At 35.4% G+C, this 24,281-nt stretch overlaps 2 protein-coding genes across 2 annotated transcripts in view; one reads left to right on the top strand and one right to left on the bottom strand.

Moving 5' to 3' along the window:
* LOC112055838 (facilitated trehalose transporter Tret1) overlaps positions 1–1,544 on the top strand; it is a 33,834-nt gene extending 32,290 nt beyond the window's left edge. Inside the window, exon 4 of the mRNA XM_024096102.2 lies at positions 145–1,544. Coding sequence (XP_023951870.1) covers positions 145–333 — 189 coding nt within the window. The 3' untranslated portion in view covers positions 334–1,544. The remainder of the gene's footprint in view (positions 1–144) is intronic.
* LOC112055839 (myrosinase 1) lies at positions 1,026–23,527 on the bottom strand. The gene is made up of 7 exons (XM_024096103.2): positions 23,278–23,527; positions 10,547–10,665; positions 9,246–9,821; positions 6,740–6,834; positions 5,254–5,559; positions 4,088–4,326; positions 1,026–1,489 (listed from the first exon to the last, which is right to left on the bottom strand). Exons 1-7 carry the CDS (start codon positions 23,319–23,321, stop codon positions 1,282–1,284), a joined length of 1,587 nt encoding a protein of 528 aa, XP_023951871.1. The 5' UTR covers positions 23,322–23,527; the 3' UTR covers positions 1,026–1,281.
* Between the last annotated feature and the right edge of the window lie 754 nt (positions 23,528–24,281).

Genomic DNA, 24,281 nt, shown 5'->3' with positions numbered 1-24,281 from the left:
GCAAAGCTTACTATCTTATTATGACCTGACCAGGCCTCGATAATCTCCTAATCCGAAGTCAGAAAAGCTAATCAGTGAACCGAAGTGGCTGTTTAATGGGAATTATTTATATTTATATTAATATTAGATATGTTTCGTTTCCAGGTGGTGAAGGACACTTGGGGCATTTACACAGTATTCTGGGGTTTCTCCATATTCTCACTATTGGGCCTGTTGTTCATGCTCGCCATACTGCCAGAAACTAAGGGCAAATCCTTCTCCTGCATCCAAGCTCAGCTAAGAAGAGACGTCGCGAGGGACAATGCTAGCAAACTTATGACTGTTGAGTATTAACGCTAGCTTACGAATTTTAGCCTCGAAGACGGGAAGGTTTCCAATGGATGGATTCATTAAGATTAATGTACTGTGGCTCTATACTGACACAAAGGGAACCATTTGTTGATATTTATCTATAAACTTGAGTGAAAATAGTATATGTACAAAGAACTGAAACTTTATAACTATAGTACTTATAAGGTATTAAGGATTAGTTTTATGACTAGTATTTTTTTTATTTTATATAAGTTATGAATACTACTTAAATAAAAATGTGTTGTTAGTCCCAAGTATTTATAAAATTACATGCTAAATGTGGCGCAAATACTTTTAATAAGTTTGTAACGTGATTTCGAAACATTAGGACTTTAAAGCTAGTCCATGTAAACAAAATGAAAAATAAGAATAATGAACATTTTAAATGTTCATTATCCTTATTTTTCGTAACATAAAAACTCTAGCGCTATTCTGTAAAGATGTTTCTATATCTCGATAGTGTGAGTTTCGAATTCGTCTCTAACTGTCTCTATCTATAGTATTGTGTTAGACAGAGAGATGTCGAGACGAATTTGAGTACCACACTGTTGAGTTATAAAAACATTATTACAGAATAGCGTTCTTGTCGAGACATGCAATGTCGCTTTAAGAGTAATGTTATAAAAATAAAAAAGAACACTTAAATATGTATTCCTTTAGGCGAAATAAAACAATTTGTGGTAACTAAAATTGTAATTTAATTATTTTTCAAATAATATAGAATAATTTAAATAACATTTACATAGATTCGTACTTTCCTTTTTAGTTCAATCCCTGCCAGTAATAAGTCACATTAACAATTTCTCTGTACCCGATCCATAGGAAACCTCCACGTCTCGCAGTCTACTAGGGATCAAGTTAAAAAAAAGTTAAGGTATTAAATAATTAATGTAATGATAGTTTTACATACGTACTTAGTGACTAAACGTGTCATATAAGTAGCCTAAGTAGTGGCAACAGGGGGATTAACGTCGGGACGAGGCCTGAGACGCCGGAGAAGGCGGTGAAGTCCTGCGGGTCGTAGTCGGGGGGCAGGCCTCGCGAGGCCACGACGCCCGCGAACAGTCTCGCCGAGTCCTTGGGCGTCCGCGTCTTGTTCGGACTGTTGAAGTCGACCAAGTAAAGACCGAAGCGGGACCTGCAATTGCATTTACAAACATGACGAGTGAAATTAAATATGATTTGAGAGTAAATGTGTTTTATTTAACTACAACGAACAATAGGTTGCACACAAATCTGACTAATTTGATAGCCGCGGGCGCAATGCGTGTAGCAGCGCGTCGCGCAGTCGCTTCGCAGTTTGGATCGTGCCGCGATACGAGAACCAGCTCATGACTAAGGGCCCCGTATGGGTTCGAAACTAGTCGGGCATACTCCGACCTAATATTACGTGAGTTTTAGCCGTGTTTCATAATCAATTAATTTGATAGCTCTTAACTATTATAGTCATGGATCCCTAGAACATTTTGTACACCTAATTACTAAAAAGCAAATTTTTCGTGTGTAACTTCATCTCGATGAGACGATTAACTTTTTTATTTACGAAAATTCTTGATTCTGGTAGCTAGCTGAGTTACCAGGAAATGAAATTTTCAGAGCGCCGGAACGATATAATGTACCACACAATTTGTAAGACATTTTGGCTGTTAAGTTGTTAATCTAGTAATTAATAAATAGTAAAAAAAATCTGGTTAGTAACAACATTTGTTACTCTACCCTCCTCCCAACTTGTATAAATAACAAGGATATTAAAAGTTGTTACTAACCAGCTGGTTTTTTTACTAATGCTTAATTAATAGTTATACAATTTAACAGCCACAATGTCCTACAAATTGCGTGGTAAATTATCTCGTTCTGACGCCCTGAAATTTTCATTTCCTGGTAACTCAGCTAGCTACCAGAATCAAGAATTTTCGTAAATAAAAAAAGTCTGAAGAGTTTGTTTGATTGAACGCGCTAATCTCAGGAACTACTGGTTCGATTTGAAAAATTTCAGTGTTAGATAGCCCATTTATCGAGAAAGGTTATGACTATGTTTTATCCCCGTATTCTTACGGGAACGGGAACCACGCGGGTGAAACCACGTAGGCATCTACTAGTACACCAATATAACTGTACCAAACGTGTCGAATTACACATAACCCATTTAAGATACATTCAATAGATACATATTACATATTTATCTTTAGGTATATCTGAATACTTATCACTATTATGTTCACACATCTGATATTTTTTATTTAAAAATTATCATTTACCGATACAATTATAATCAGCTTGTAAACATATTTTAACACCATTTCATATAATATTTTACTACTGTTTCAATTATTTATAATATGTATCTAATTAACAACTCTTGCAAGCCTGAATGTTCTCTATGGGTATTTTTCTTTTTTTTTACCTATAGATTTAAATATTTTTTTACTTGCATCACAATCTCGTATTTTACGTAGTAGTACGTATCATTACGTCGCTTAATATGTTAAACAGGGTGCTCGGGAGTTTTTCCCATAACTCTAGAGTTATATTCTTTAAGGAAAATTAATTAAAAATGTATAAGGAACATTTGTTCTAAAATATATTCGGAGTAAAAAATATTTCTTTTGTAAATAGATCTTAAATTGTGTCCCTTATATCTCATCCTTGTATAATGACCTAGCCACATTGATAAATATCATGAAGCAGCTTACTAGTGAAGTGCGAAGTGTCAGTTGCAATATCTTGTTGATATCGACAGTCTTACACCACTACGATTACGTATTTTAAAATGCAAGGATAGATAAAGTCGTGTGTTAGAATGATAATCGGAATTATTTGAATTACTTTGTATGAAAACACAAAAAGGTTTTTTTTATTTAAAAAAAATTAGTTATGCAGTTCGGCTCCTATAAGTGTATTGTAAACACCTTGAAGTTATGGGAAAAACTCCCGAGCATTCTGTATATCAATATTATGGTAAAAACATACGAGATAGTACCGAAGTGTTACCAGATGGCGTTAACGTAGCATTATTGTTTTCTCAGTTAAGTTTTTGAACCTTAATGAAGTAACCTACAAATGTATTGTAAATAAACACACAACCTTGACGAATTCATTGGTGCGTTAAGGGACTCGCTTTGTTTTTGTTGCTTTTGCATTACACAGACATAAAGATATCATCTGTATTTATCTTTATGGAATGATGTTTGCATTGATGGAAAATATTTCTGTGTATAATCCGTTAAATTATGTGTCAGTAATAACAGTTGGCAACAGCTTGGCAACTTTGTTCGTAACAATCTCGATGGTCCGCGCGGACCGGGTAGCGTGTAGCGATAAATGCAAACGCCACGACTGATGCACCTCACTTCCCCGCACGCACGATTTCACACCCGCGCAGTCTTTCCACCCGGCGTCCGCATATCATGGGAGTGTCATCAACTAACTTGCCAGACTATAAGTGCCAATGTTATTAGAGACACCACCATCACAAAATTCCTTTGTGTCAAGTAAGAAAATTTAGTTTACAAATCATCACTACAACAGTTGGGGTACCAAGCGACCCCGCACTAGAAAGCGCAGTGTTGGTCGACCCCCCCACCAGGTGGACTTACTACATCAAGCGAGTCGCAGGGATTCACTGGGTGCAGGCGGCTCAGAATCGTGACGTTTGGAAGTCGCTACAAAAGACCTATATCCTGCAGTGAACGTCCAACGGCTGATTGATTGATTGATTGAATAGACGAAAACTTACACGTATCCGTCATCCCACTCCCAGTTGTCCATCAAGCTCCACGCCAAGTAGCCGACCACGTTGCTCTTGTCTTCATGTATGGCGTACAGCAGCGAGTTGAGGTAGTGGCTGTAGTACGAAACACGCGCGGAGTCCTTCACTCCATCAAAATCTGCGTATCCGTTCTCCGTGACGATTATCGGTACGTTATATGTTTTCGTTATCCACTGGAGAAGGCGTCTGAACCCGAAGGGGACGACCTATAAAAGAAACATATTTTAATTCTGTGGCTATATCTAATCACTGAATATGATCCGCACATAGTCCTTTGCCTGCTGTTAGAGCGAGAGAGAAAAATATTTGGCTTCATAATTTTCTGAACAGTAGCAGAGAAGCACAACATAAATCACTTAGCCCTTGTTCAGAAGGGGCGAATTCGTCGCAAATCGTATCGCGCGAATTCATGCGCGCGTTGTCGAACTACTAGACATCAATAAATTGCGTCCACAAGCATCGCGCGAATTAAAAATACGCGCGTAAATCGCGTGCACTATGCCAGACTCGACACGCGCTTGATTCGCGCGTATTGCTCGCGAGTCGAGATACTAGGGACGCCTTGTTGCGCCCAGTTAACAGACGAACTCTAGAGCGAGTGCACGTTCAACTTCATATTTCGTACTGAATTCCTCCCCAAATGCTGGCGCGTTGGTTCTGGACTGAACCTTAAGCTACGCTTAAGCAAGTCAATCTATTTAAGTTTTAGTGGTTAAGTTAAGTGGCAACGGATCACTAGCAAATACTGAATTCCTTGCCGGCTCTTCTCAGCAGAACCTGCCTTCCTAAGTCAATCAATCAATCAAAGTTTATCTTGAGTTTCTGGGTTTGAGTCCTGAGCCGGATTAGTAATACCTACTGGGATTTCCATTCAAGAATTTTTCATTAATTATTAACACGAGCAAGTAAATTGCAACTGCTACATAATTATTACCGGAAGGTCCCTTGTCCTTACTGTTATAGCAGTAATTCACTGTCTCACCACTATTATACCATATTATACCATTATACCACTATTATACTCTATAATAGTCAGCGGCACACGTGCGCCATCTCTCGATGACAATGACAGACTACCCGTTTTCTCCCACTACCGGTGCATATATAGACACAAACACTACAATTACATTTACCTTAAGCCATGAGGAAGAACTCTTCGAAGGCCATTTAGGGTCTTGAACTCTAACGATGCCAACATCGTTCTCGTGTGAAGGAACTTTTCCGACTTCACCCTCGGCCATACTGAGTAGGTAAGTCGTGTAGTGGTTTAGGCCGAAGAAATCTGCGGTGCCGCGTATGTATGTGACCTCCTCGGGGGTGAACTTGGGCAAACGGGAGCGGCTGTAGTTCTGCTCCAGACTCTTCTCATCCACGAGTTTTATCAGCTCAGGTGGATAGTTCCCCTCGGCTGAATAGACTGGATGTGCATACCATCCTAACTGTAAATTAAGAAAAGGTAGGTACAATTTACTAACTCCCTTGTTGATCCAGTCGTTAGCTCGAATCGCTCGTTCGTTGGGTTCGAATCTTGGGTCAAGTTATATGAGACTAGCTGACGCCGCGCGGTTTTACCCGCGTGGTTCCCATTCCCGTAGGAATACGGGGATAATATATAGCCTTCCTCGATAAATGGGCTATCTAACATTTAAAGAATTTTTCAAATCGGACAAGTAGTTTTTGAGATTAGCGCGTTCAATCAAACAAACTCTTTAGCTTTATAATATTAGTATAGATAATAAGATTTTCTGTCTTTTAAAATATGGTCATTTCGGCTGGGCCAATTGAGGTTTTCTTAATTGATCCAGGAGGTTTCGGCCGTGGCTGGTTACCACCCTACCGGCAAAGACGTACCGCCAAGCGATTAGCGTTGCGGTACGATGTCGTGTAGAAACTGAAAGGGGTGTAGTTTTTCATCTTATTACAAGTTAGCTTGTATTCATCTTAGATTGCATCATCACTTACCATCAGGTGAGATTGTAGTCAAGGGCTAACCCAGCCACGACCGAAGCCTCCCACCAGCCAATTTTATTGCTGCTACTAATATGTCCACTCACCATCAAGCTATCCTATAGCTATAGCTTGGTACGGCAACTATAAGTGTTAAAGAAAATATTTTTATGTTTAAATGTGAAATTTCGTTATCTCGGTTATACAATCCGAAATGAATCAAATTTTGATACATTTAACTTTCTTATGCATACTAATATACAATCGAAAGTGAGTTTGTTTTTGTCACGCTTTCACGATTTAACCATTCAACCGACCATTATGAAATTTCGCACACTGTTTGTTTGTACAAAAACTTTTCTAGTAGATTACTAGAAAGAGTTTAAGAAATAAAATATCACGTGTCTCAAACGGTGAAGGAAAACATCGTGAGGAAACCTGCATACCAGAGAATTTACTTAATTCTCTGCGTGAGTGAAGTCTGCCAATCCATTGGGCCAGCGTGGTGGACTATTGGCCTAAGCCCTCTCAATCTGAGAGGAGACTTGAGCTCAGCAGTGAGCCGAATATGGGTTGATAACGACTAGAAAGAGTACAGTTCCCGAGGGTCAGAACAATAACTTCGACAAGCTAATATTAAATAAAATAGCTAGTATTAAATAAAATACTTACATGAGTCTTTAAGTAAAGCTCGGCCGCTTCTCGGTCCTTCGGAGAATCGGTTTTAGGTTCAGCCCAGTTTGAGTCTAATGACATGCCAATTTTACCTGAATAAACAAAAACGACGGTATAATAAAACACTTTCACAACAAAAAAAAAATACAAAATTTTACGAAACAAATTAAGTAGAAAAACAATATGTAAACAAAAACTCTGGTGTGCAGGTTTCCTCGCGATGTTTTCCTTCAGCGTTTGAGACACGTGATATTTAATTTCTTAAAATGCACACAACTGAAAAGTTGGAGGTGCATGCCCCAGACCAGATTCGAGCCTACGCCCTCGGAGGCAGAGGTCATATACACTGGGCTATCACGACTCTCAAAAAACTATCACAGCTTAGGAATTAAAATTTAAAAAGTTCTATTGTGTTCCAATCAAAAACTATTTGTGAGCAATCTCAAACAAAAATATACATTACTTGTAGGTACATACTTATATTACGATAAAAAGGTAAGATTTAATTTTTTGTATATTTAAGAATAAAAATTAAAATTAGGTTATTTAGTTGCACAAGAATAAGATTCAAAATTGAAATCATATCAAACAAAGAAAATGTTTTCTGATAAAAAAAATATCTACCATTACGTACAGGAGCAAAAATAAAGGAAAACAAAGTTTAGAGTTTTCCTTTTTCCTCATAAAACGTAAATATTTCCGACACATCTTAAACACGTAGGTTTATGTTTATTACCTTTTCACAGCTAAACCGAAATTTTTAACCAATGTTTCTTTTTTTAATGTTTGTTACCAAGAACGTCATTTATTAACCAATTTTGAAAATTCTTTTTTTGTTTGAAAGAGTATTCCAGATTTTTCCGATTTCATTTTCATGAAAATCGGTTTAGTAATTTTATTATTTTTTTTAAATGGAGTTGGGCGTCTGCTAGTATGCTATAAATCTTTATCTGTTCTGTAGGTACGTTTAACAAAGACTAATTAATTTTAATACTCTCTTAAGGTAATAAAATATAGTAATTTAAAATAACATTATACCAGGTAGGTTCTCAATATAACGAGCTAAATTTTTTTTTATTATTCTTTACAAGTTACTGCAATCTCACCTGATGGTAAGTGATTATGCATTCTCAGATGGAAGCTGGCTAACTTGTTAAGCGTAGGATAAAATCCACATCGGTTTCGGTTTCAACACGACATGGAACGCTAAAACGCTTGGCGGTACGTCTTTTCCGATAGGATGGTAACTACCCACGGCCGAAGCCTCCCATCAGCCAGACCTGCACCAATTAAGAAAACCTCAATCGACCCAGCAGGGGGTTCGAACTCAGGACCTCCGTCTAGTAAATCTACCGCGAATACCACTGCGCCGCGGAGGCCGTTAAAACACACATCATAGGTTTAGGTAAATAATTTAAGTATGTACTTATAACATTATTTTAAAATAAAATAAAGTATCTTATTTTAAAAAATCATCCCTGCCAGAAATTGACACCGTTCTTGTAGAGTCCATTTCAAAATAAGTTATTAGAGATTGCTTATGGAGCTTTAACCCACCACACTGCTTAATGCAAATCTAATGTTAGTTGGCGTGCGGTGATAATGTATTTTTAGTGATCAAGCCTCCCACAGCACGAGTGTGTACCACTAGTAGTACCAATTTCCTGACTCCTGGCTGATAATTTTTACTCATAAAAAAAAGAAAAGTCACTATTTCACTGCCTAACCGAGGACTCGAACCCATCCTCGATCTATAGTAATATAACTAACCACAAATCTAACCACTGGCCGTTAATTATAAAGTGTTATTAATTCTGTGACGTATCTAAGCCATAACACGTAAAATTCTTTAAAGTAATTGGAAGTAATTGAATATAAATAATTCATCTTGTTTTTATAATTAATTGAAGTTCATTATTACTAATAGTCAATAATAAAGAAACAATATAAATGTTAAGTAAAGCAATATCTCATTCTCAATCATAGAATATTCTATACGAGTAGGTAATTCTAAAACGATATGATTTTATTCTGATTACCTATTATTAAAAAAAAATTAGGAGTTTAAATACAATAACAACAAATATAGGTTCCCGATTTATACCACACTCAGGCTTCCTTAACAGCCTTCTAAATCGAGGTCCAAGTCTCACAGAAGACATCTTGATCGCCCTCTTGACTTCGTCTAGCCTTTAGATCCCAGAGCTGCTACATTCACCTAAGCCTATTAAGGAACCTACGGCGATTACATAGTCTGAAGATAACGCTTATACTATATGTACTTTTCTATCTATACTAATATTATAAAGCTGAAGAGTTTGTTTGTTTGCTTGAACGCGCTAATCTCAGGAACTACTGGTCCTATTTGAAAAATTCTTTCAGTTTTAGGTAGCCCATTTATCGAGTAAGGCTATAGGCTATATATTATCCCCGTAATCATACGGAACGAGTACCATGCGGGTAAAACCGAGTGGCGTAATAAGTAATAAAAACAGCTACATACCTCCATACAAAGGACGATACTGTTGATCAAACAAATGGTAAGCACCCGCATGAGCCTTCAAGAGGTTGTGTGTGCAAAGGTATTCGGCAACACCATGGCGGTTCAACGCAGGAGCTCTGTATGTGTTCCCATAACCTTCCAAGCAAGTCTGCATCGGCTCATTGAAGGTGATCCAATACTTCACTTTATCAGCAAAATTCTCGAACAAAACGTTCGCGTAATCAGTGAAATAATCGACTATGTGAGCATTCGTCCAACCGCCCATGTCTTGTAGCTTCTGTGGCAAGTCCCAATGGTATATAGTCACCATGGGCGTAATGTTATACTTCTGAAGTTCACTTAGTAAGTTCTTATAATATTGTATGCCGAGCGGGTTGACTTGATTCGCCAAACCGGTTGGTAGAATCCTGGGCCAGGACATTGAGAATCTGTAGATGTCCACGCCGAGTTCTCGGATCATTTGGACGTCCCGTTTGTATAAGTGGTAGGAATCAGCGGCAACGTCTGGCGTGGAACCATCTTTGGTGAAGTTTTTGTTTACACGCACTAAATGGTCCCATATACTTTCTGATTTACCTGCAAGTGAGATGAATAGGAAAATGTAGTTAATTTTAAGTAGGTACATAAGTAAATATAATGTATAAGAATCCTATTTATATTTATGTCTCTCTGACTGAGAGTTACGAGTACATATTTATACCTTTTGGCTTTTGCCGTGGAGACCCTAGGGTCATGGAGTCGCAATACCAAAAAATTTCACCGCGGCTAGTTGCCTCGACTGGTGACAGAAGGGCTGGCTCATTTTTTGCGCAAAGCCTGCCTGGCTGTCCAGCGCGGAAATGCAGAAAGTATTCTTGCCATCATTCCACGTGGGCATGATTTGTATAGTTATTAGGATAAGTTAGCTTAAGTTCCTTACTGTATTCTTTCTCAATTAGAGTATAAAATGTTAACCTAAGTACATTAATTATGATATACATATAAGTTACACATTTAAATAAATTAATATAAATTCATTTATTATACACGTAATATTATGTTTATATTTACATGAGGCCCGAAACAGCATACCAGTAACGAAATCGTTTTTATCTCCAACATAAATTATTGAGTATAAATATTATTTTGTTTCCACGTTTATGTTTCACCTAAATGGAAAACAACCACAAAAATTTATATTAAAAACTACATCACCATCATTAGCAACCCATATTCGAATATGGGTTGATAACGACGACAACGAACATAGTACCTTAGTACATCACTAAACACTGAAAGTAATTAAAAATGCTTTAAATTACCATCTGTGTTCCATGCCCCTTCAATTTGCAGAGCTGCCGTAGAGACTCCGAAGAGGAAACCCTTGGGGAATGTGTAATTGGACTTCGGGCCTCCCGCCAAATTTAATATTTTGGCATATCTGTGAAACGACAAATATTTTATTGATTACAAATACCACACACATTCTGAGCATTGGAGGCTTTAATTAAACTAGGTGAACTCGTAAGGACGATACCCCATTAGTGCGTTCGAGGTTACGAGCTTCGTTGCAACGATTGACAGTGGTTCACTTGTTTCGATCCATTACTGAGACTGACTGGGCCTCATAAGAAGGCTCAGAGTCACACTGCGGGTGATGGAACGAGTTATGCTTGGAGTAACTCTGCGCGATCGAAGAGAAATGGGAAGATCTGTAGAAGAACCAAAGTCACCGAACAAGTTGCGAAGCTGACGTGGTAATGGGCGGGGTACGTAGTTCGAAGCCCATGGACATCAAGCGAATCGCAAGGATTCGCTGGATGCAGGCGGCTCAGGATTGTGATGTTTGGAATTCAAAAGCCATATACATCCTGCAGTGGACATCCATCGACTGATATGATGATGATGATGTGTACGTCATCGCGACGTAATTGTGACATACAAAACATTGATCAGTTGCGAAAACGCAACGCAACGCACTAATGAGACTTCTCCATGAACATAGAGATGATAATAAAAATATCTTATTTTACAAAAATGGTTACAAATCCAAAAATTCCATTGCCTGTGGTCTACTCACTAGGTGACCATCGCTTAGACCATTTATAACATCTGGAAGAACAACGAATTAATGTTTAGATTTTCAAAGAATCACTTCAAATCTGTGGCCTATACTATTTTGGCCTTATCAACGCATAAATTGAACTGTTTTTATAATTTTCATTATAACATTTTTCTTTCTAGAAACATTAGAATATCAACAAGCACGCAATGCTGATAAAAAACAGATGTTAGATAATCTTTTCTTAACATAAACAACGTTAGGTACAAGCCACGAGGCATTATTATTATTATAAACTAGCGGATGCACGGAACTAAATACACGTAAAATTCAGTATTTTCGTGATAAAATGCCTATACTATTTTCCTCAATAACCTCCTCTATCGTTCAGTGAAAGTCGTGTTAAAATCAGTTCAACTGATCCAAAGATTCGCCCGGAAAAACAGAAAAATAGACTTGGAAAATTTTAACTATCTGGTTTGAGTTTTGATATTGTCTAAATAACTATAAGCACTTAAGAAAACACTGTTAACTTGAAATCAAACACTAATTATTTATATGTACCCACAAATTTTATTTATATGTACCCACAGATAAAAAAATAATAGGCAGATAAAGCGTACGGAACAAAGCATCCCTGCAGCCATTCCTAAATACAAATTCAAAAACGAATAATAGTAGATTGTTATACAAGGGGCTAAAAAGACCCATTATATACGAGTTATTTTTAGGGCCCGAGACGTAGGCAAGGGCCGCCTAAATAGAAACCGAGTTTATAATGGGTTTAGCCCCACGTGTTACACTCTGCTTTTCACTACGATTGCGAGAAAATAAAATAGTTTAGTACAATATTCAATGATTTATTTTAATTGAAAATTAAATTTACAAAGTCTACAATTTTGGATATTAAGGGAGATGCTTTTACCCGGCAACATAATTTCCGAATACTGTGAAGATGAATAATAATAATAGTTTAAAAAACTCCTTTCGTAATTGAATCCATTCGTTGTTGTTTTCTCCACTTTACCTAGGTAGGTATTTAAGTAAATGCGTCTCGACTTTAATGGTAACAGATTGAAAATTTCATCCATCTCCAAATTAGGATCACCATTCTTACTAGATGAAGACGACAATAACAATTAATGTTGGACAATATATAAGTTACCGTCACAAATTTACAATAAATTTCTTAAAAAAATCAAGTGTGTATTATTCACGCCAATTGTTTTTTTAATTCTCGCTTTTTAATTTCATTTTTTTTCACATGAGAAAAAGGCAAAGGTATCACCGTAAAGGATGTCCCATGTCTTCAAATCACGCTCTATTCGCAACTCAATAAAAATTAAATAAAAACGCATTCCACAGACAAGAACGCTGCATTTCATTCCAATTTAAAGTTTTTTATTTATTTTTCAAAACAATCGGGGCCTTACCTATAGTGATTCTATTTTCGAATAAAACCTCGTTTAACAAAAATTTAATTTAAATTAAATTAGTTAGCAATTAGTTGTTAATTAAGTGACTTTTAGTACATCAAGTGTAAAACATTGTGACGTCACAAAACGGACGACAGCGACTTTGATGTTTGGAAAATTTGAAAAAATTGATGATATTGAATTTGAATTTGGAACAGCCGGAGCTAGAAAGGTTCACGAGAAATCTTGCAAACGTAATGGCAGCCAACCGCTAGTACTTAATGGTAATGAATGTAATTCAGTAGCAGAACTAGATGGAATTATTAATTCCATTACAATCGTGCACCAGTCGCGTCCTTTAGCAAGGACACAACTAGATGCACTTCTTGTCGGTTCTCTACAATAAGCACGTCCGTCGCGTATTGTGAATAGAACGTTAACCCTAAATATACAACAATAGAACGAAGTAACTAGTCTTTGAGATATAGCTCAGCACGTGTCTTCGAAATATTAGTTAATATTTTTACTAAAATCTTGATCCTTACCAACTTTTACTTAAACCACGTTAAGGAGGAAGGTACTTATTGCCATTTAAGCAAGAAAATTGCAACAAATTTTATGGCAATAATTTATGAATAATTTTGTTTGAAACGCAACAAAACACAGATCGTCAATATAAATGTAATGGCCCTTAAACATATGCAAACTTATAATGTCAGTAATTTAGAGCATTGTAAATATTTGCTCCAATACGTGAAATATAATGTGAATCTGAAACCAGTATTCTCAGTCGCATCATTTTTGTTAGTAATAATGTTTTGGACATTCATGAATACTTAGTAACGAGGTAAAAAGGAGGAACCGAGTTTTTTTTTAGGTAAATGCATTTTTTCGCACGCCCGCAGCAGGAAATTTCGCACAGAAATTAAATAAATGTAAATGTCTCAAAAATAATAATCATAATAAAAAATCCATGCACAGAATTTAAAGATAAATAAAATTTCTACAAAACAATGTAAATTTCATATCAGTACTCTCAAAGATGAATAAGTTATAGAACAATTTACGTAAAACTTTATTTTTAAATGATTTATATTAATATTAATGAACATTTTATGAATAATACAAAACTAGAAAATTATAGTTATTATAATCAAAGCAATTTACATATTTTTTGGGGAATTTATAGCGTGTATTAAATGCAGTTTTAGTAGAGTGAACATTACGTATTTCGTGCGATTTGCGTTGCAGGGCCCTTAACAAACGATGTAGGTACATAGAATATGTCTCGTTGTAATAAATGTAATGTTGTTGTTGGTATAATAATATAAGAACCTCGTATACTTGTGGTACTTAAATAGATAACATATGTTTCTACTTTCCTTATGAATTGCAATTTAGTAACTACAAATATTTAGAGGCAGTTAATTTCAAAAAAACTTTATAATACCCATAAAGATTATTTAGATAATTTGCATTTCAGAATATTACGTGTAGTTTTTATTTAAGTATTAAGTTTCTTGTGTTTTCTTTTAATTCTTTGTAATTTTTACTTTTCTAATTATAAGAATCACTTGATTTTTTATTTACTGGTAGCAATTATCTGATAATTTATTTTATATGATAATAAATAATAATATGCTTCCAACCGATTTGTTTTTTTTTCGGCCACAGCTGCCAACTCATTTGAGATTAACCATGTACGCAGAAGATATAAGAGTGCACAAGTGTTATATCTTCTAGCACTCTGTATTCCCTCACTCTCATAATCCGATGGGACGGCAGACCGACACGAACGACCGAAATCAGGCGCAGGACCGACGGCTTTACGTGCTCTCCGAGGCACGTGGTAGTACCAACGCCGCCAACTTCGGAACTCCAGACTTCTTTATCAACCCATATTCGGCTCACTGCTAAGCTCGAGTCTTCCCTCAGAATGTTAGGCAATTTATCCACCACGCGGGCGCAATGCGGATTGGAAGACTTCACACACGCAGGGAATTAAGAAAATTTTTTGGTATGCAGTTTTCCAGATTCGAACCTACACACTCCGGAATCGGAGACAGAGGTCATATCCACTGGACTCGACACTTTGGCTCCAATTCCAACTCCAGGCTGCTATTAAGATATTTATTGTAAGAAACTTCCTAATAACGTATTTTTTTTGTTTGCCCTGATCCGCAATTCACTGATCCTAGTTTGACTTATTGTCCCATGGTAAGCTGGTTCGGCTGTGGACAATGAGGTCCAACTAAAACACATATACAGGATGCTCGGGAGTGTTTTCCATAACTGCAACGTTACGTTACGTTACGAGACTACTTAAAAGAACAGATATGCAAAACTAAAATTTTATTAACTACAAAATAAAAATATATGTTTACAAACTAATTCAAATAATACCGACTATCCATGTAACACACACTTTTAGGTAACAAAGCGACAATGTTGCATTTTAAAATCTTCAAATACGTCGTTATTATAAGGAGGTGTGTAAGGTTACTCCAAAAATATTCATTTTAGAACACAAATGTTCCTTGAACATTTTCAATTAATATTTGTTGAAGAATATAACCCTAGAGTTATGGAAAATGCTCCCGAGCATCCTGTATGTGCAGTGTGCCGTGTAGGACCACCTACTTACAATTTAAACATAACCAAACTTCGTTGCCTGGACAATATTGAATTGCAAATTAATATCCTTTTTTTGCTATTGAATATGTATTTCAGTCGACGTCTCTGTATATTCAAGTGTTAAATCAACCATATGTTGGTCAGTAAACATTGCAAGTATTTTGTAAAATCTTGTGTTAAGGACACAAGATTTAGGTAAAAACGGAATAAACTATATTCATTAGATATATTTAAAGAAATTTTCCTGTAATAAATATAATAGATAGATGTGTTATAAGAGAAAAAGGAATCCTGAACAAAAAGTATACATCGGTCGTCTAATAATTCTGAATCAACTTCATCATCATCATAATCAACCCATATTCGGCTTACCTGAGCTCGAATCTCCTCTCAGAATGAGAGGGGTTAGGCCAATAGTCAACCTGGCTGGCCCAATGCGGATTGGCCAGTGGTAAATCAACTTATCTTGTTGTAATTGTACGTCTACAATATCGAGTTGTGTGGTTAGGAAGTGTAAACACTATATTTATATATACAAAATTGTGCATATGTGCACTCAGTGAAGTCGCTAAATTCGGATCACTTTTTGCGATGATTCTGTAGGTACGTAACCTATCTATAGTATAAAATTATCATTCGGCACAAGTAAATTAGTGTCACTGTGAACGTATAGCGAAGCGATTTGCTTAGTTTAGTCACAAAAAAATGAGTTTTATGTCAAGGTGTTTGTCTAATTTGGGTAAGTATCATCTCTACTTGACACACTAAAGTATGTGGGTCATACAAGTGCCTATTAACCAAATGAATTTAGTTTAATGTTATCTATACTAATATTAAAAAGCTAAAGAGTTTGTTTGTTTACTTGAACGCGCTAATCTCAGTAACTACTGGTCCGATTTGAAAAACTCTTACAGTGTTAGATAGCCCATTTATCGAGGAAGGCTGTAGGCTATATTATCTCCGTATTTCTACGGGAAAGGGAACCACGCGGGTAAAACCGCGCGGCGTCAGCTAGTTTCGGATATAATAAGTAGCGCAGTACAAATTGGCATTGGTGCGAGAAATGGTGACTGGTTTCCGGTAGGAAAACCTTCTGCTGTCGCTACGTACATTTGCGGGAAATAAAGCAAGTGTCATGTACCACGTGTAAGCCTGTTAAGGTTAATACAAATAGATTAAAACCGATTGCCAGTTAATTTGATATACATTACTGATTGATTACTTTAGTTATAATAGATACAATTAGTACAACCAAGCGTAATATTTCCGGTAGTAAAATTATTACAATATACTCATGATTGTGTAGTCTGTAATAATTTCAACGCATATATTTTATACATATATCGAGCCGTGATAGCCCAGTGGATATGACCTCTGCCTCCGATTCCGGAGGGTGTGGGTTCGAATCTGGTCCGTCCGTCCGTCATTCTATGGTATGTAAGTGAAGATGCACTCTATAGCTTGGCAAGTTCGTTAATGACACTTCCATGGGGTGGGAGTGGTCGACCCCCCATTGAGTGAACCGAGGACAGCAAGCGGGTTACAAGGAGCCACTGGATGAAGGTTCGAGATCGTTGTGTTTGGAAGAGGTCTATGTCCAGCAGTGGACGTCCATAGGCTGATAATGTTGATGATGAATGATGCTCATAGATTAGTATGTTAACTTACGTTAACTCTAAACTACCAATAAACCTCTTATAGTGATTACAGCTTATACTAAGTATATCATTAATTCACCAATCAATTTATTTAAAATATTATACTATTATGAGTATTTATTAAACCCAAGCTTATATGAAAATCTTATTATAGTGTTAAGGATTATATCTATACTAATATTATAAAGCTGAAAAGTATGTTTGTTTGTTTAGTTAAACGCGCTAATCTCAGAAACTACTGGTCCGATTTGAAAATTTTTATATCGTTAATATACCCCATAACTTTAATTTTAAGTTTTCAACTTTAATTACCATTAAATCATGACCTAACTTGACATTTCAAAAGTACTTGTAGACTAAGCCTAATCGAAATATATGAAATTTGAATTTGAATTTATGTTATTCGTTGACTACCGTAATACGTTACCAGTAATATAAAATTAGCCATATCCAATAATATTGTTAATCGTATTTAAATTACTTTTGTTGTTAGTTTTAAATTACAATGCCATAAAACCGAGTCAGATATAATCACAGTGCCTACCTACATAGAACGCGTTAGTACGCTTTAGCAACCAATATTACATGGGTACCTGTATTAGTCAACCATACTTAATACATTACTTTTGACGAGAATCTCCTTTCTGATTAGATCACGCAGAAAAACTCGAAGCAGATAATTATGGTAGTGGGCAGGACACATAGGACGAAAACCCGATGGACTAGGTCCCAAGGTGCTGGAATGGCGACCCCGCACCGGAAGACTCATACATATTTTTGAAAATTACATATTTTTCAACATTAATTGTTATTGTTGTCTTCATCTAGTGAGAATGGTAATCCTAATTTTTAGATCGATATAATTTTCAATCTGTTACCATCAAAGTTGAGAGAGGTAAAGTGGAGAAAACAACAACTAATGGATTCACTTACGAAAGGAGTTTTTTAAACTATTATCTCCCACGTTTTACCACGTATACTCATTATTCATCTTCACAGTAGTCGGAAATTATGTTAACGGGTAAAAGCATCTCCCTTAATATCCAAAATTGTAGACTTTGTACATTTAATTTTCAATTAAAATAAATCATTGAATATTGTACTAAACTATTTTATTTTCTCGCAATCGTAGTGAAAAGCAGAGTGTAACACGTGGGGCTAAACCCATTATAAACTCGGTTTCTATTTAGGCGGCCCTCGCCTTCGTCTCGGGCTCTAAAAATACCTCGTATAAAATGGGTCTTTTTAGCCCCTTGTATAACAATCTACTATTTTAGCTAGTCAGGATGAAAAAATAAAATAGCTACTTATTATCATCGATACAGCAATCTCTACAAATAAATTGAAGTCTATCTGTGATAATAAATAACGGTGTATTTTCAGTAGTTAATTACAAATAACACGTGTACAAGATTTAAACAATAAAGTGCTCTCGTTATCTTTACTATATTGTCTAGTAGTACATATACATAACTATAATAGACAAACAGTCGTAACTGTAAAACCTACTCGTTTCATACTAATCCTAGAAATATCATAAATGTGAAACGTTTGAATAGATTTATATGAAGGGCACTCATACATATCATATTTAGACTAACATTATAAAGAGATAAAGTTTCTGCCCCCCTAGTCAAGTGGCACGTCGATTCTCTTTCTACGATCGCTAACGCTTCGAAACTAGACTTAGACGAACCTAAGAAGCTGAAGTGGCAAGGGGCAGGCCCCTTAGTTCGAAGAGCCGATGGACGTTGGGGTCCGAAGGTGCTGGAATGGCAACCCCGCAACTCTTTAAATAATTTTCTAACAAACTCCTTAAATAATTTAAAATGAAAATGAGAACAGAAAATAAGAAATATTCATTTCATTATCAACCCATATTTGGCTCACTGCTGAGCTCGAGTCTCCTCTCAGAATGAGAGGGGTTAGGCCAATAGTTCACCACGCTGGCCCGATGCGGATTGGTAGACTTCACACACGCAAAGTGTGAAGTATACCAATCCTTTATCGTTAGAGACACGTGATATCTATTTTCTTAAAATGCACACAACAAAAAAGTTGGAGGTGCATGCCCCAGACCGGATTCGGACTCACACCCTCCGGAATCGGAGGCAGAAGTCATATCCACTGCTATAGTTATAAAGCTAAATTCTTTTCAAATAATCCCATTTGTCACAGCGAACGTTCGCGACTTCATCCGCGTGGAATTCAGCTTTTCACGAACCCCGCGGGAACTATGATTTTTTTCGGGATAAAACTAGTCTACGTGTTAATCAAGGGTAAAATCTACTTTTATTCCAAATTTCAGCGAAATCGGTTCAAGTTGTGGCGTTAAAGAGTAACAAACATACCTCATACATATTTCAAACTTTCGCGTTTATAATATTAGTAAGATAAATTATTAGACTTTAGTAGAGGTCATATAGTGTGAACTTCAATTAGTACATAACTAGTAACAAGTAAGTACATACAAATAATGTTATAATACTAAATAAAATTTACTCTATGTAACCGTTAAATAATAATAACCGTTTAAAATAGACTATCTATTTTTAACCGACATCAAAAAAGGAGGAGGTTCTAAATTCGAGATTTTTCTTAAAATACAAACAAATTAGTGTCCCTTGCTATTTCTATTGCTAAAGCGACAGCTATAGCGTTTTCCATGCTCTGTGTTTGTTATCAAAAGCAAAAGGAAAAGCGCTAAAATAATAACACCTGTAACACTATGTTGTAAAGTGTATGTAATCGTAAATACTATATCATTAATCTGTGGTGTGAAGGAAAATATGTGACTTAACTGCAATCACGTAAGGTGTTTACAGTGTATCGTTCACGGGGTTTACCTTGGTCAAATTAACTTGCTTTGACTTGTAATTTTATCCTTTTTAATAAATTAAAACGTTTACGACGAAAATCTTTCAAAAGAAGATTATTTTTAATTAAAATAAACGTTTCAAGGTTTTGTCCTTACATGCTTGAGTACGGAACAGCAGCTTTTAGGATGTTTTCGTAAGTCGATTACCTATTTACTATTAAACTTTATTCATCTCTGTTTACCACGATAATACAGACCGAAAATCAAAAAAACACATGCTATTAAGTAGCATGTGTTTTTTGGAAACTTTTTGGAAACTTTGGAAATAACTTATTTATAGAAAAAAATACATTTGACATAAGTTACAGTACTACTTAGGATTTATTTAACTATTTTATGTTGCACAATCACATGCACACCAACTTTCGTTTGCTAAGTAAATAAGACGTAATATTTTAATTTTAATTTTTAGTTATTACCTCGCCGTCTGAAATGCACTTCAGTACAAATTCTCGAATTTATAAAAAATATGTGCTTTTTAGACAGATGAGCTTTCCGCTTGAATCACTAACTATTACTCAAAATCCATCGGATAGTTTAAAACATCTAAGCGAACATCTAGCGGAAGCGACTTCATATTTAACCGACTTCCAAAAAGGAGGAGTTTCTATGTTCGGCTGTATGTATTTTTTTAAATACTATGTAATGTCAATGAAAAGTAGGAGTGGCTTTTTTCCGCATGTTAAATGCACACGTATTTACCTGCGATGTAATTCTACGTGCCTCGATTGTTTGACTGTGAAACTCTTATCCAACGTTAATCTAACCCAATATGCTGTTAACACTTAGTTAACACTTAGGGAGGCGGTTCTATGTTTTTTTTAAATACTAATGTTAACGAAGAGTAGGAGTGGCAACCCTACCTTTTTTCCGCATGTTAAATGCACACATATTTACCTGCGATGTAAGTGCGCCTTGATTCTGTGACCGTGAAACTCTTAACCAACGTTAATCTAACCCAATCCACTGGCTCCCAAGATACAGTTACAGCTAGTTTGGGAGCCAGGGATCTACTCTATTATTGTATTAGAAATTTGTTACTGTGTGATTAATAAATATATATTTTTTTTAATCTGCTGTTAACACTTAAGGGTCTCAGGATCACAGAGCTGAATCAACTACACGGGATACCTGTAATCTAATCATTGATCTCAGCCAAGATAAGTGCGTTTCATCTACATAATATCCCACTTACAATTAAATGAAGTCGTAGATCATAACTGATACAGTAATCTCTGATGATTATTAAATGTGTACCTATTATATTGCTTTATCTGTATAATGTATATCTAATGATCTGAAATAAGGTATTAAGAAAATAATTATTAAGAAGTCTGTCCTAAAACATTTTGATTCATGGTTCAATAAATTGTTTCTACACTTAAAATAAACTAAAATCGTAACATATCGCAATAAAAAAAATCGATTGTCTGTAAAGTCGGTTTACTGACCATAGATATACTTGACAACGTCATAAGAAAATACTGATGGAATGAAGAAAAAGTTCGTTTGAAAAAGAAAATGTTCGTTTTTCTAAAATACTTTTTAATAATCTTCATAGACCAGAATATATTTTATTTCTTGTAAAAAAAGTTGACAACCGTTGAGCGAGGGAATAACGCATGATGTTTTTCGAGCGTGCAGCCGGCTCCATCGAATTATCACGTCAGAAAATCACAAACATTTTATTTTTAGGACATATTTGTAATATTGTCATAGCTAGTTATGATTATGTATTTCACTGTAGGTATTTTGTTCAACTTTGACATTTTAAACCGGTCAAAATATTATTTAAACGAAAGCTCATTTAAATCCAGTCGTTGGTATTTTCTAGATATATTGTATATTGGTCGCAAGTCGTCTAAATATTTTTTGTTAATTAAATAACTATTATATAGATATTTAACCTATTAAAATTTAAATAAAGAGTCATAATCATCAACAAAAACCCTTAATCGGCTCACTGTTTAGCACGAGTCTCCTCTCAGAAATAAGAGTAGAATCTGTAAATTATTACACCGGATGTCTGAGACTTCGTCCGCATGGAATTCAGTTTTTCACGAATCCCGCGGGAACCATGAAAAAGTAGCTTTTGTCCAGATACTTTCGCCAGTATAGTGTGACTGTGATGTCATAAGACTTGCTGCTGACTGTGCTTTGACCAATACAAACTTTGTATCTATAGAATAAAATAAATAAAATCTGACAGAACACAATTGGATCAGGCGCTGTGGGGAATTGAGTGTGCATAATACGAGGACCGCATTCTGTTTACAGTTTTGGACTCAAAAAAGCATGTAGATTATGATTCTGCATATTGCCAGGAGGTTTGTTGGTCCATTATTTTGTTATACCACACCCCCTTTATTTAAATCTCATACTTTTCAATTATTGGCATACGTAGGTATTTAATTTAGTGGACAACCACGTGTGAGCACAGTTTTATAATCTGCGCAGTAGAACGCCATTTTGGTACAACTAATTGGAGGGGAACGGGAAATATTAGTCATATTATAACAAAATATGGCAAATATTCATTAAAAACAAAACTATATGCCGAGGTTTATACCTACCTACCTAATTGAAAAAACAAACAATGGATAATTTTCTACTGGCATCCGAAACTGGTAGAAAAACCAGTTAAATTAACTCAAAAATTATGCAGTTCGTTTGGCGCAGATTCAAAATTAAGTGTTAATAGTAATGTAGGCTTTAGAACAGGTAGGTGCCTACTTAATACCCTTTTTATTTTTTTTCGCATTCTAGTTCCTTTGGCTTTTCATCGTTTTGTTTATTTTTTAAAATGCTAATGTAAATGAAATGCTAATTATTTGAATACAACTTACTATAAAAAGTTTATCAAGTTGTATACCTATTATAAAGAGTCATCGCTAACTTAAATTAAAGTTGATTATCCTTTTATTGTAGAAGACTTCATAATTAATAAACTTATTTTGTATTTATAACTAGTAGACGCGCGGTTTCATCCGTGTAGTTCCCGTTCCCGTAGGAATACGGGAATAAAATATAGCTTATAGCCTTGCTCGATAAATAGGCTATCTAACACTGAAAGAATTTTTCTAATCGGACCAGTAGTTCCTGAGATTAGCGCATTCAATCAAACAAACAAACAAACTCTTCAGCTTTATAATATTAGTATAGATATATAATATGTTATAATATAACGTGTTCAGTCTCCCAGAAAAACTTAACTGTATGAGTAAAACAATTAGCAATAAAAACAACGTTTACATTTAAAATTAAAAAAATTGTAGTAGTCTAGGACATGCACTTTAAAAAAATAAAGTTGGTCTATTTGTAGAGACCCTACCACTGGTTCGGAAGGCAAGCTTTACTCAAAAGTATATCGCAAATATTAAAGTAAAATAAAATTAGAATTACTTACCCATAACTAATTAAAATAACAAAACAAAATATGTTCTTGTACATCTTGATATCTACACTATTCTATTCTATTATTTAATAAAAAAAAATATCACTTTGTGTATCACTTTAGGAATGTATAAATTAAATACGAACTAAAATCGACGCATAGCTACAAACGCGGCTTTATAATTTTACGTTTGTAAAATCGTTGATTCGATCCTATAGTTCCACGTGCAATGCGCGCGGCGGGCTAGCGCGCACTGTTGTGATTTAAAGACAAGATATTTAGTGTATTTATCACGAGAATAGTATTAAATTTATTCAGAAATCGCCGTAGATTCGTAATTTGTCGTCTCTATTGGAAACAGTCACCGGATGTAACTTACCTTTACGCGGGGATAAGTTTGTTCCCGTAGAGGCGTAGATCACTGGAATTTTGTATGGGGATGATGACTGGTTTGTTTATATTTATTTTTATGAGACATTCGGGTAAATAAGGTCAATAATAACTAATTAATACGTAAAAAACAAAGATTGACTGGACGTTTGCAATATAAATAAGATTGTAAAATTTTAAAATCTACCAAAATTCTGTTATCGTAATTACTCGCAGATGAAAATACTACGTACTAAATTTTGTTTCTTTATTAATTCACTCAAATTACGCTATTTATAAAATTTACGACTTACAGATATATTATGATAACGAATTTGAAATACTTAATTTAAATTCAAATGAGATTTATTTGCCTGAATATGGGTTTATAAATGATACATATTAAGTAGATAATAAAAATCTAATTCATTCCACATAAGATCTGCCATTTCGGCGTAAAAAATTATAGTTAAATTAATTACATAACTTTTATAATAATTGACCTTTTTGAATTTATTTATTAACGTATCAGTCATCATCATCATCATCATTAGCCGATAGACGTCCTCTGCTAGACATAGGCCTGTTGCTCACTTCCAAACAAAACAGTTTCGAGCCGCCAGCATCCAGCAAATCCCTCGAAGTCC

Source organism: Bicyclus anynana, chromosome 1 (genome assembly GCF_947172395.1).
Source record: "Bicyclus anynana chromosome 1, ilBicAnyn1.1, whole genome shotgun sequence".
Classification (NCBI taxonomy): Eukaryota; Metazoa; Arthropoda; class Insecta; order Lepidoptera; family Nymphalidae; genus Bicyclus; species Bicyclus anynana.
The sequence above is the reverse complement of the archived record's forward strand: the minus strand, read 5'-3'. Positions and strand labels throughout refer to the sequence as shown.